This window comes from Stenella coeruleoalba, assembly GCF_951394435.1.
Source record: "Stenella coeruleoalba genome assembly, chromosome: 20".
Classification (NCBI taxonomy): Eukaryota; Metazoa; Chordata; class Mammalia; order Artiodactyla; family Delphinidae; genus Stenella; species Stenella coeruleoalba.
Window position 1 is genome coordinate 44,198,854 of NC_137166.1, and position 14,625 is coordinate 44,213,478.

The 14,625-nt window shown below is 37.7% G+C and overlaps 1 protein-coding gene across 4 annotated transcripts in view; it reads right to left on the reverse strand.

The window, feature by feature from the left end:
* Positions 1-933: 933 nt before the first annotated feature.
* ZNF568 (zinc finger protein 568) overlaps positions 934-14,625 on the reverse strand; it is a 45,306-nt gene continuing 31,614 nt past the window's right edge. For 3 of the 4 annotated variants that reach the window (XM_079906287.1, XM_079906284.1, XM_079906286.1), the window contains 5 exons: positions 14,127-14,253; positions 13,760-13,855; positions 7,014-9,951; positions 2,562-2,670; positions 934-1,496 (listed from right to left, as the gene is read on the reverse strand). In XM_079906287.1, the coding sequence (XP_079762413.1) occupies positions 8,369-9,951; positions 13,760-13,855; positions 14,127-14,253 (1,806 nt within the window). In that variant the 3' untranslated portion in view covers positions 934-1,496; positions 2,562-2,670; positions 7,014-8,368. Of the gene's footprint in view, positions 1,497-2,561; positions 2,671-6,033; positions 6,368-7,013; positions 9,952-13,759; positions 13,856-14,126; positions 14,254-14,625 lie in introns of those variants that run through there. The other variant, XM_079906285.1, reaches the window with a different exon arrangement.

Here is a 14,625-nt window from a genome sequence, read left to right on the forward strand (position 1 = left end):
ACACTCTAAGTGTATTTCAAAAAGGCTGCCCTTTCCTAGTCCCAAAAATGAGGGGAGGGTGTTTCTTAGATCTTTACCTTGAGAACCTGGTGGGTTCTCAAGAGATAAAACACATGAAAGTGTGGGGGTTCCCTAAGGCTGGGCCACCAGAGCTTCTCACACTCAAGCTAATCCACACTCACCCTTCAGCAATTCATCAAAACTATCATTTAAGTGTTCTTAACAGTTTGTGGCTCCTGTGGCTTTTGCTCCGGGTAAGCTGATTTTGGTTGTTATCTATAATTTTCCATCTCTCCACAATTCAGAGTGGTGGTTTCCCCTGTGACCTCAATTCTCTGATGGGTTTAAGAAAAGTCATTGTTTTTATGAAGTAAGTCAGAAAGAGAAAGACAAATACCATATGATATCACTTATATGTGGAATCTAAAATATGATTCAAATCGACATCTACAAAACAAAAACAGACTCACAGATATAGAGAACAGACTTGTGGTTGCCAAGGGGGAGGAGAGGTAGGGGAAGGAAGGAATGGGAGTTTGGGATTAGCAGAGGCAAACTATTATATATAGAATGGATAAACAACAAGGTCCTACTGTATAGCACAGACAACTATATTCAACATCCTGTGACAAACTGTAATGGAAAAGAATATGAAAAGCAATATATATATATATAACTGAGTCACTTTGCTGTATAGTAGAAATGAACACAACACTGTAAATCAACTATACTTCAATAAAATTAAAAAAATTCTCCATATCATATGTCAGCAGGGAAATTAATATTAAAACAACCATGAGATACCAACTATACATACCTATTAGAATGGCCAAAATTTGGAAAGTTGACAACACCAAATGCTGACAAGGATGTGGAGCAACAGGAACTCTCATTCATTGTTGGGATGCAAAATGATACAGCCACTTTTTTTTTTAATGAATTTATTTATTTATTTATTTTTGGCTGTGTTGCTGTGCACAGGCTTTCTCTAGTTGCAGTGAGCAGGGGCTACTCTTTGTTGCAGTGCTTGGGCCTCTCACTGCAGTGGCTTCTCCTGTTGCAAAGCACGGGCTCTAGGTGTATGGGCTTCGGTAGTTGTGGCTCGCAGGCTCTAGGGCACAGGCTCAGTAGTTGTGGCACACGGGCTTAGTTGCTCCATGTCATGTGGGATCTTCCTGGACCAGGGATTGAACCCGTGTCCCCTGAATTGGCAGGAGGATTCTTAACCACTGTGCCACCAGGGAAGCCAATACAGCCACTTTGGAGGAGAGTTTGGCAGTTTCTTATAAAACTAAACATACTCTAATCAAATATTCCAGCAATCACACTCCTTGGTATTGATATTTACCCAAAAGAGATGAACACTTCTGTCTGCACAAAAACCTGCACACGGATGTTTACAGCAGCTTTATCCATACATGCCTAAGCCTGGAAGCAACCAAGATGTCCTTCAGCAGGTGAATGAATAAACTGTGGCATATCCGGACAATTCAGTGCTGAAAAGAAATAAGCTATTAAGCCATGAAAAGACATGGAGGAACTTTAAATGCATATTATTAAGTAAAAGAAACCAATCTGAAAAGGCTACATACTATATGATTCCAACTATATGAAAAAGGCAAGACTATGCAGACAAAAAGATCAGTGGTTGCCAAGGGTTGGGGTGAGGGAGGAATGAATAGCAGAAAGGATTTTAAGGGCAGTGAAAATATTCTGTATGATACTATAATGGTGGATATATGTGGATACATTTGTCCAAACCCATAGAATGTACACCACCAAGAGTGAACCCTGATGTTAACTATGAACTTTGGGTGATTATGATGTGTCAAAGTAGGTCCATCAAATGTAACAAATGTACCACTCTGGTGGGGGATGTTAGTAATGGGGTGGCTAGGCATGTGTGGGGGCAGGGGGCATATGGGAAGTCACTGTACCTTCCCCTCAGTTTTCCTGTTAACTGAAAACTTCCCTTAAAAAAAATCTTTAGGGCTTCCCTGGTGGCGCAGTGGTTGAGAGTCCACCTGCCAATGCAGGGGACACGGGTTCATGCCCTGGTCCAGGAAGATCCCACATGCCACGGAGCGGCTGGGCCCGTGACCCATGGCCACTGAGCCTGCGCGTCCGGAGCCTGTACTCCAAAACGGGAGAGGCCACAACAGTGAGAGGCCCGCGTACCACAAAAAAAAAAAAAAAAAATCTTAAAAAAATAATAGTAATAATTGTTGGTTCCCAGAGTTCAGAAGCGGGGGGAAGTCATTGACTTTCAGTTTGTTCAGGTTTTTTTCTTCCTTGTTGTAAGGATGGGAGCAATGACTTCCAAGCTCCTTAAATGTCAGAGCTGAAACCAGAAATCCTGAATTTTTTAATCAGTATGAAAACTTTAATTTCCAAAAGAGTCATATATTTCACATCATTACCATTCACTTACTTGCATAATCATCAGTGCTGGATGTTATGTCTTTGTAATTTCCCAGCTGGCTCTGCAGCTATTTCTGTTCTTGTTACTAAGTGCTAGCCAGTAAAATGTGAAGGAAAGTAATGTCTCCAACTTTAGATACCTGTCCTTAGAGTAAACTGATGTGCCTCTCTGCTCCCTTTTCCACTTGGTTCCTTGGGATGTGAATATGACAGTGTGCCATCTTGGGCTGTGTGAATAAGGTCACCACCCTAGGAGTGTTGGAAAACAAGGAAGAGAAGTCGTACCAGTTCTGTACTACCTAACTTCAGACTACTGAAGTAAGGATAAAAAAAATCAGTTTTTAATTTTATTTTAAGGCACTGTTATTTGAGGTCTCTTACATTCTAAATCTGTATCTCAAAACATTAGCTTTAACAATAAAGGGACCTAAAATACTTTAAATCAAACCCACACCAATCCTGTGAATCATATGCCAGTGTTTTCCAGTAATTTCACTGTCGTTTTTAATGCCATAAGTCAATTCTGCTATTCTGTTCCACTGTCAATATTTGTTCTATTTATTCACATTTTAACATTTTCTTTGCCCACTATTCTTGTTTCTCAAATCCTCTATCTAGGACCACTTATATATTTAAATAGCATGCCAACACCTCTCCTCAGTTCCCCTCCCTTCACAACTTTTTAGTTCATTAACAAGGAGTTTTTGAAGAAACCAGGGCAGATGTCAAAACAGCAGTTCTTAAAGAGTGGTTGGAGAATCCCTAGGGGTCCCTTAGGTCAAAATATTTCCATAGTAATTCCAAGACTTTATTTTCCTTTTTCACTTTCATTCTCTCATGAGTGTAGAGTCTCCCAGTCTATATAACATGTGACATTGCTACAGAATGAAGGCAGATAGGAGAAACCAGCTGTTTTCCATTAAATTATTAAAGGTATCTAAAAATTATATAATAATGCCACTCTCATTATTTTTGTTTTGGAAAATAATTACTATTCATAAAATGTTATCATGTTAACATGTGATGAGTTTATTCATTTTTAAATGAATTTAAAATTTTTATTTCAGTTTGAGACTTGCTGTTGTAAAATGTCTGCCTATCTTAAGTCAGGTTGCCTGGGAAACAGAATCTGAGAGGAAGCAGATTGGGTGGAAGGTTAAGTTGATCTGTGATAGGGTTGCAATCTGTTGGGGAGCTCTAGGACTGGATTGACTCTTTGGACTTGCTGTAAATTGCCCTTGGGGAGGCAGTGTTAACCGTGCACGACCCAGCTCTCTTTGTGCAAGAGCAACTCCTATAGAAGAATTTAGTTGTGAGTTGTCAGCAGTCAAGATCCTCAGCAGCTGGCAGTACAATGAGGGGGGAATCTTGACAAGTCTAAGGCATAACTTACATTCTAGAGTTTCCTTAGTGATTGGGCTGAAACGACCCATGGCAGGACTACAGCTGAGATCACACCCTTAACTTCCACTTTACTGTCCTGCTTCTTCATGCCCTTACCATTCTTACTGGGAGAACTTCCTTAATAAACCACTTGCATAGGAATCCTCATCTTAAGGTCTGCTTCTGGCAGATACAAGGTAAAAGAATGTCCACAATAGAACTCGATTCCATCCTCCAATCTTTACCCCAAAATGTTTCTCCCTAGTCTGCTGCATTTTTAGCAAATGGTGACCATCCAGCTGTTGCTCTCCACAAAAATGTAAGAGCTATCCTTTATCTCTCTTTTCCTCATCTTTCATATCAGCAAACTTCAAATCAAGTCTGAAACCTAGAATGGAAATTCTCCAGGCAGCAGTTCACATGCGTCCAAGTGGAGAGGGATTTATCATAATTTGATTAATGATTTTTTTTCAGATGTTATCTCAGTCACTTAGACCTTATTTCTATTCCTTAGGACACGGAAAAACTTAGAGACCAGATCACTTTCTTGTTGACATATAGTCAGCAGAACAGCCTTCCTAGACTTGAGATTCAGGTTTACTCTCAGGCACTTTATCTCACCCAATAAGCACAGCCACTCTTAGTGGGAGAGGCTAAAAGAGGCCCCTAAGGTAGTCCTTATGGACTGCAGGTGAAATTTTACAATTTTCTGTTGACTCCAAAGCTATGTAAAGGGGCAGAAGATTTAAATGAGATATGAGCCAAATAAAGAAACATGAAGAATTGGGAATTCCCTGGCAGTCCAGTGGTTAGGACTCTGTGCTTTCACTGCCGGGGAACTAAGATCTCACAAGCTGCATGATGCAGCAAAAAACGAACAAACAAAAATGAAAATAAAAAACATGAAGGAGAAAATCAGGAGACTTCCCTGGTGGCACAGTGGTTAAGAATGCACCTGCCAATGCAGGGGACACAGGTTCGAGCCCAGGTCCAGGAAGATCCCACATGCTGTGGAGCAACTAAGCCTGTGTGCCACAACTACTGAGCCTGTACTCTAGAGCCTGCGAGCCACAACTACTGAGCCCATGTGCCACAACTACTGAAGCCCGTGCGCCTAGAGCCCATGCTCTGCAGCAAGAGAACCACCACAATAAGAAGCCTGTGCACTGCAATGAAGAGTAGCCCCTGCTTGCCCCAACTAGAGAAAGCTGGCACGCAGCAACAAAGACCCAACGCAGCCAAAAATAAAAATTAATTAATTAATTATTTTTAAAAAGAAGAAAATCAGAGTGAAAAATGACAGTTTAGACCAAAAAAAAAAGTTTTGCAACTAAAAATATACAGATCTTGTTATGTATATAACACATGAACTTTGAAAACTATTTTTTTAAAAAAAGAAGTCTACAAAAAAGTGTGCTGGCAAAATTGGACTTAGCACAAAATCTATGAAAGAAGAGATTATGAAATTACAACACTCATTTAGATACTTAAGTTTTGGTAAATGGATTTCATAAAAATCAGCACCTGCTAATTACAAGTCACTGTCAGTCTTCAGAAATAGCTAATAAAAGTAAAATTGACATTACTCATGCTTGTACTTCATAAATTTAGTTTGAGAAAGATTTAGTTTTGTGAAATCAGCTTTAAAATAAATGTGGCTGACATTCAAACATTCAAAGCTAAAGATTCCTTTTGAACGACATCGCCAATCCTAATCATGTTTTTAAAAAGGCACTAATGGTTTCCTGCATGTCAAGTAATATTGTAGAGGTGGTATAATTAAAAAAAAAAATTACCTGAAGGGGTGATTCATGTATTGTTACAGAGAATGAGATCCTTTGAGCGAAACTCTTATTACTGCTCAGGGTCTTAGACCACCACTGCTTCCAACCAAAACTAGATAGGTACATAAAACAAGGGTTGTAGAAGAGTGAAGCAATTTTACATAATTGCTTATGGCCACCTCAAGAAAATAAAAGTCTTTCTTGGGACTGGTGGTCCAGTGGTTAAGAATCTGCCTTCCAATGCAGGGGACGTGGGTTCGGTTCAATCCCTTGTCGGGGAACTAAGATCCCACAAGGCGTGCACCGCAACTACTAAGCACGCACTCTAGAGCCTGTGTGCCACAACTAGAGACCCCACGTGCCACAACTAGAGAGCCCATGTGCTCTGGAGCCTGCTCACTGCAACAAAAGATCCCACATGCCTCAATGAAGATCCTGTGTGTCGCAACTAAGACCCGATGCAGCCAAGTAAATAAATAAATAAATAAATATTTAAAAATGGCCTATAAAAGGCTTTCTTGTTTCAAAATATTGTAATAATTAACAATGATATTAATGCCTATGCTGGTTGTATGGAAACTTACAGTGCAAGACTAATATTGTAGAGTTAATTTCTCAGGAAAATCTTTTTTTCTCCACAATAACTCTAAGCATATTACTAACTTATTAGCTATGAATCCAACAAGTCAGTTGCCAAATAATGCAAGACACATTGAGAGAATAGGGATCATTAGACCTTGATGACGCCCTAAAATAGTAAAGAACCACATCTTGCACACCTAGAACAAACAAAACATTGTAATCAGATTTGGCTGTGATAAAAAATTAAATTAAAAAACGAACAAGAAGTAATGAGACATAATCTTAAGGGGCTTTTCCTGGCACTTTCCGTCCTAATTTATAACTTACAGCACAACTTCCATTATGGCTCTGTTGCCCTAGTAACCAGATTTGGTAAGGAGAAATGCTGCCGCCTTCTGGCCGTTTCACACAACAGCAGCTTTAAACCCAGCGCTAATGGTCACTTAATATTCAAAATAATTGCAGGCCTGTAAATGACACCTGCCATCAAAAAAAAATCCTGGGATCGTAAATCGACCAGAAAATTCAAAAGACGTCAGCAAGACACATTAAAAGAGTAGGTATCATTAGACCTTGATGATGCCCTAAAATAGTAAATAAAATCACATTTGATTTGTCACACTGCTCTCTGATTTTCAAATTTTTAATAAATAATTATATACTTCCTTGAATCTAAGATATACTTGGTTGAAAACTGAGTTCTAAATTCAGAATGTGAAAATGTGGGGGGGGAAAGCATCATGGGATTGATAAAGCACATTAATTTCATGTTATATAGTAAACAGAACTATCACTTTTAATTACTACTTTTCTGGAAATATTTTTCAAAAAATAGTTCAGCACCTGATAGGGCATATGAATCCATTGTAACATTTTATTCTCTGGGTATAGGCTTCCCCTAGCCCATAAATCCTGAGAAATAAGTACAAAAACACTATTAAGATAAGACATCCATATCACCATTGTGTATCATTAACTTTTAAGATTTATTTTATATGCTACTCATCTTTTTTTAAGGCATAAAAATTACAAGTAAAGCTAAAAGCCCCCTTTGACCAACACCCTCAATCCTAATCTCCTGCCAGAGACAACACTATCAATAATTTGGTATGTGTCCTTTTTAATCCATTTAAAATAGTTTTACATACATATTTCAATAATAAAAACAATTCTATTCTTTGTGAATGATTTCACTCCAATTTACATGAATGTTATTATATGGTATGTTTCATCTGGATCTTGATTTTTTTTTTCACTCAACATTATTTTAGATAACAACCATGTTACACAATACAGACCAAGCTCATTTCTTTTAACTGCTGTATACCATTCCATTATTTGAATATGTCACATTTTATTCATCCATTATCCCTTCAATATATATGTTGTTTTCAATTCAGATATATATATATATATATTTTATTCATATTTATGAATTTCTTTAGGATGTATATCCAGAAGTGGAATGGCAGGGTCCTTTTAAAAAATATTTCCCTGCCTCAAAGTCATAGACAATATCCTGTTATTTCCTTTCAAGAAGTTCAGAGTTTGGCTTTTCACATTTCAGTGTTCAAATTCTTTAGAATTCTTTTTCTTTATACGTTGTAAGGTTGTATGTAATTTTATTTTCCCCAATATGGAGAGTCAAATACTCCCAACTGTATTTATTGACTAGCTCGTCATTCTTCTACTGATTCACGATGTCATGTCTAATATATATATAACAAGTTTGCATATATTCATTCATTTACTTCTAGACATTCTATTCTGTAAATCCTTTTTACTTATCCATTAATGTTCTAATACCACACACTATTATATGACCATAACTTCATAATACATGTAGTATATGGTAGAAGGTGTGTCCTCTCTGTTCTTATTCAATATTGTCTCAGCAATCCATAGACTTTTATTTCATATGGATTTTAGAATCATTTGGTAAAGACCCTAGAAAATTCTTGTTAGATGTTTGGAACTATATTAGGTCCATAGATTAATTTGGGGAGAAAAGACATTTTATGATATTGGGTTTTTCCATCTACATCCATCGTATTTCTCTCCATTTATTCAAGTCTTTTGCCCTTCAACAAAGCTTTACAATTTTTTCATAAAGATCTTTTTCATTTTTTGAGACTATGCCAAGATATTTTAAAGTTAAGTAAAGCATGGATTGAATTTAAGAGAAGGCCTTTATTCATTTAGTACACTCGGCGTTTCTCACCTGTATGACCTCTCTTATGTATAGAAAGGGATGCTCTTTGAGAGAATGCTTTCCCGCATTCATTACATTCAAAAGGTTTCTCACCGGTGTGAATTCTCATATGTATTATAAGTAATGAGCATTGAGAGAAGGCTTTTCCACATTTATTACATTCATACGGTTTCTCCCCTGTATGACTTCTAACGTGAAGAGTAAGGGATGAGATTCGAGAGAAGGCTTTACCGCATTCATTACATTTAAATGGTTTCTCTCCAGTATGAATTTTTTCATGTTCAAGGAGATTTTGTCTCTGACTGAAAGCTTTTCCACATTGATTACAATGATAGGGTTTCTCGCCAGTATGAATTTTCTCATGTTCAGTGAGATTTGATTTCTGACTAAAGGCTTTCCCACATACTGTACATGCATAGGGTTTTTCACCAGTATGAATTCTCTGGTGTCGGATGAGGTTTGACATCTGAATAAAAGCTTTCCCACATTCATTACATTCATAAGGTTTCTCTCCAGTATGAATTTTTTGATGTGTAATGAGATTTTCTTTCCGGCTGAAGGCTTTTCCACATTCATTACATTCATAGGGTTTCTCAGCTGTATGATTTCTCATATGTACAGTAAGGGATGAACTTTGAGAGAAGGCTTTCCCACATTCACTGCATACATAGGGTTTCTCCCCTGTATGACTTCTCATATGTATAATAAATACTGAGCATTGAGAGAAGGCTTTTCCACATTTATTACATTTATAGGGTTTCTCCCCTGTGTGACTTCTCATATGCAGATTAACAGATGACATTCGAGAAAAAGCTCTACCACATTCATTACATGCATAAGGTTTCTCGCCAGTATGAATTTTCTCATGCTCAATAAGATTTTGCTTCTGGCTAAAGGCTTTTCCACATTCCTTACATTCATAGGGTTTTTCTCCAGTATGAATTCTCTCATGTTCAATGAGATTTGATTTCTGACTGAAGGCCTTCCAACAATCCTTACATGCATAAGGTTTTTCTCCAGTATGAATTCTCTGGTGTCTAATAAGGTTTGACATTTGAATGAAAGCTTTTCCACATTCATTACACTTATATGGTTTTTCCCCAGTATGAATTTTTTGATGTGTAATAAGATTTTCCTTCCTACTGAAAGCTTTTCCACATTCCTTACATTCATACAGTTTCTCTCCAGCATGAATTCTCTCATGTCTGATGAGGTCAAATTTATGATTAAAGTCTTGTCCACACTGATTACACTTAAAGGGGGATACAACATGTGATGCGCAATGGTAAAATGGTTTCCCATACTTATTACACTCATAATTTTTCTCTCTTATACAGCCTTTCTCATAACTAAGTAAGTCTAAATTATGTTCAAAACCCTTATCAAATGAGTCATATTCATAGAAGTTTTGTCTTGAAGTAACAATGTCTGAGCCCAGAGGAAATACTTTTGCAACTTTTTTACATTCAATGACATTTTCCTTAATTAGAGTTTTCTTGGAGATGGATGTGACTTTCCTCACAAGTGTTTCCTGCTGCTCCTTGATCTGTTCATCATCTTCCCAAACTTCTAAAATGGAGGACCAAAAATTATAACTTTTGAATTTTTCTCCTACTGCATTATTGATAACATTTCAGAAATTTGTCAAAGTGGGGTTGATCTTTGATATTGGCTCTAGTCTCCCAATATGAAAGAAATCCAAAGTGCAAATGTCCCTAGTTTCTAAGATTTGAGAAGTTAACTCCTATAGATAATATTATGGAGAGAAAACTGCCATTAATAGGCCCAAGCTGCTCTGATTGATTTAAAAAACATACAATGCAGATATCAGTAAAATGAATAGAATAATTAAGATGAAAGGGCAAACACATAAATGACTGGATAGCAAGTCAAATGACTAGAGGATAAAATTAACACTTGTGGTTAAACAAAACAGATCGAATGTATATGTTTATTTCTCCCACTTCTTAAAATTCCATTGAAATGACAGTAAAAAACAAAGATTTAAACCCATAAGAACAAAGGAAATAGGAGTAAAAATAAGGGTAAACAAGACATTTCAACAAAATACTGGAAGGCAAAAGGGTAAGAAAACTGTCAACTGATAGCTTAGCTAAGAAATTCAAGTTTTGAGCTATGAAGATGCAAACGTCCAACAACAAAGTGATTTGACAACAAAACACTAGAAAAGCTCAAAACTTGGAGGATTTAGGTACTTAAAAGGCAGGGGTAAGAGTGGGGCTTTAAAAACAGAGGATTAATTTAAAGCCTGGAGTTATATACTGATTTGAAGGCATGAATACATCTATATCATGAAGGTACATAAAGGAAAAAGGAGTCTATATGTAATTTAGAACTATTTTGGAATGCTCAGTAAGGGCTGGAGAAAAGGAGTCATGTAAAACACAGTTCATAAAGGAATAAGAAAAAATAAACAGGAACTGAGGAGAAATCAGAATCCTTTAGAGAAAAGAAGACATTTCCAGGAAGGGTGATCCACAGGATCAAATATAGAAGAGGAATTCCTGTTTCAATATGGTGGAATTAAACACCTCTGTGTCCTCTCCTCTCTGCAAACATGAAGAAGAAACAAAAAAGAAAATATATCCTCAATAAAACTAAAAGACAGCTAAACTCCAATTCCAGAGTATAAGGAAAGACCAGAGGGTACACTGAACCAGGTAGGGAAGAAACCCAGACACTGGCTGTTCTTTCTTATCTTAGACAGAAAGCATGGTGAACAGAGTTCTCCAAAACAGATGGAACACCCTGTGGACCGAATGAATGAGTCATTTTTTACAACAGTGGAATCCAGAAGTGTTAAGACTACATGGTGGCAGGAACATAATGGTCTTCTGGCCCTGTCAAATGGTAGGGAAGGCAGAGCTATACAAGGAGATGCAAATAGCCATTATTCTTGTATAAGCAGGATGCTGGCATAGGAGGGTAGAAGAGATACTGAGTGCTAGAGGAAGCATGCAATTAATCATCTCTGATTCAGAAGTAAAGGGCAAACCAACTCTTAACACCAAAACTTGTATGACAGAGGAAGTCAACAGAGCAACAGAGGCTTCCTACTAGCTCAAGAGTATTTTTCTAGACAATCTCCAGCACTCTCTTTCTGTAAATAGTGGGTCCAGCAGGAAATAACCTTATTCAAAGATGAGGAATGGGGCTTCCCTGGTGGCGCAGTGGTTGAGAGTCTGCCTGCCGATGCAGGGTACACGGGTTCGTGCCCCAGTCTGGGAAGATCCCACATGCCGCGGAGCGGCTGGGCCCATGAGCCATGGCCGCTGAGTCTGCGCATCCGGAGCCTGTGCTCCGCAATGGGAGAGGCCACAATAGCGAGAGGCCCGCGTACGGCAAAAAAAAAAAAAAAAAAAAAAAAAGATGAGGAATGTAGTTATAAAAGGAACCAGTATTCAGATCTATACCACACTACAAGAATCAAAAAACATGAATATACAAGCTTACAGGAAAAACTGATACTGACTGATCAATAAGCCTCATAAAGTTCTAAAGCTTTCAAGAAAAACAAACCTATGGGCATCTAGGCAAATAAATCAAGTCACCTATGAGGGAAAACAATCAGGCTTCAGATTTCTCCAAGCAAAAATTCAAAGCCAAGAGGCAGCAGAGGACTATCTAAAGTCTTCAGGGAACTGTCTACAAAACCTCTAGGAAAGACAGTATGGCTCAAGAATTATATACACAGCCAACTATCAACTAAATATAAAGGTTTTTAAAAAAAGATATTTGCTTGTTTGCAAAACCTCAGGGACTCCAGTTCCCACTAAATTATAAGCTCCATGAGCCCATTCCCAGAATAGTATTTTATCTATATTGTTATGACTATAAATGTGGTTTCCTTTTCCTTATATCTTCTACTCGGTTGTTGAAGTATACATGAAAACTACTGATTTTTATTTGTTAATTTGATACCCTACCATATCACTGGATTCTCTTACTATTTGTTGCAGTTGATTCTTTTGTGTTTTAAGGGATATAATCTTATCATCTATAAATAAAGATGGTTTTACAGGGCCCTTTCCAATTCTTCTAGTACTGATTTTTTTCTCTTGTCTGTTACTTAGGTATAAACTTAGTAAGAAATTTACAAAAGGTATAAAGGAAACCTTGGATTTCTGAAGGACATAAAAATAGATAGATCTGAACAAAGACAGAGAACATGTTCTTGGATAGAAAACCTCGACGTTATAAAGATGTCAGCACTCCGAAAGTTAATTTATGCTTCTAACACATTCCCACCAAAAAATTCAACACGTTTTTCTCTGGAAAGAGATAGTTGAATGTAAAATTCTTATGGTGAAATAAACAATCAAGAATAGACAGCACAGGGCCTCTGTGGTGGCACAGTGGTTAAGAATCCGCCTGCCGATGCAGGGGACACTGGTTCGAGCCCTGGTCTGGGAAGATCCCACATGCTGCAGAGCAACTAAGCCCATGCACCACAACTACTGAGCCTGTGCTCTAGAGCCCACGAGCCACAACTACTGAGACTGTGTGCCACGACCACTGAAGCCCATGCACCTAGAGCCCGTGCTCTGCAACAAGAAGCAACCGCAATGAGAAGCCCGTGCACCATAATGAAGAGTAGCCCCTGCTCGCTGCAACTAGAGAAAGCCCACGTGCAGCAACAAAGACCCAATGCAGACACAAATAAGTAAATAAAATTAACAAAACAAAAAAAAGAATAGCCAGCACAACTCTAAAAAAAAAGTGTACTCAACTGGGAAAAGAAAGGGACTGAGTGTCAAGGTTAAGAGACACTCACTTTTAAATGTTATCTTTTGGACTGTTTATATTTTTTAACTAAGTGTGCATACATTATATTTCAAAAAAATTAAAGGAATGAAAGGTGTAAATAAGCAGGAAGGAGGTAACAGTTTGTAAGCCAGAAACTTTTAAACCTATGTGGGATTGTGAGAGTTGTGAAGTACAATGGAAAGTGTGAGTATTGTTACAAAACAAATCTGAGGCTTTTCAAAATAGAAAGAAAAGGAATCTAACTCTGAAACAAATGTGTTTTTAAAATACTATACATCCACCAAATACTGAATACATAAGAAAAAACCCTATGAACACAAAGCAAAGAGAGAGCTTAAGGATCATAGAGAGGGACACTAATCCTGAAAGTAACGCTGTAAATGAACTAGGGAAGTTTTGGTATCTAAAATTTGAAAAAAGGAAGATAGCTCCAATACAGTATTTGGAAGTGTCACCATAATCCAAGGCATTCATACCTTTTGTCACTGTAGAAGACTTAAGCAAATCTTGGAAAATGTGAAATGGTATCAACCCCCTGAACAACTGTCATGTGTCTTTCTCATCCAGACCTGCATTTTCACTTATTCACCTGGACAGGGCCTCCCAAGCATTTCTTCTTCTATCACCCATGGTTCCTCTTCCTGCTCCAACTTGAAGATCACATCTGGTTTGGTGACTTCGCAGCCTATTATGAAAGACAACAAAGGACTTGGATATTAATGCTGGAGACAACCATCCAGACCTTGGGTTGAGTCCTGGGGACTTGAGGGCCTATGAAAGATGAGGATGGAGGAACTTCCACAGTGAGACAAAGTAATTAGCCTTTACCCTAAAGACAAGCACATACAATGAAATGAAGAAAGGGAAGGCTAGTTAAAGACATCTGGCAAGTTGAAGTCGTCACAGATTTCAAAGATAGAAAAGAATTCTGTGTAAAATTGCAAAGTTACCCTTACCCACTGTGACTAGGTTGCTATAGTTCTCCAGCATCACATCACGGTACAAGTCCCTCTGAGCAGGTTTCATTTGCTGCCATTCCTCCTGGGTGAGGTCCACAGCCACATCCTTAAATGTTACTGTTCCCTGTAAAAAGACAATTTGAAGTCATCAAAACTAAACACTGTGGTCAAAACATCTAAGAACCCATTTAGCTGATCAGATACCATATATCAGGCTTGCATATTTATGTAATTTTGTATTTATACTATATGGAAAAAATATACCGTAATAGAAATATCCTGTAGAAGTATGTTAATTACTGAATCAGCAAACTGATGAATTCATTATCTATTATTCAGGAAGCTGGAAACAGTGGTCACTGATTTATACTAGGCTGTGACAGAGATGACATAGACATGATTCATACGTAACTGGCTTAGAACCTGTCCAAGCAATTATGTAATCTAGTAAGAAAGAGGACTTGGAAATAGTGGGGAAGGAGGAGAAATAAAGTTG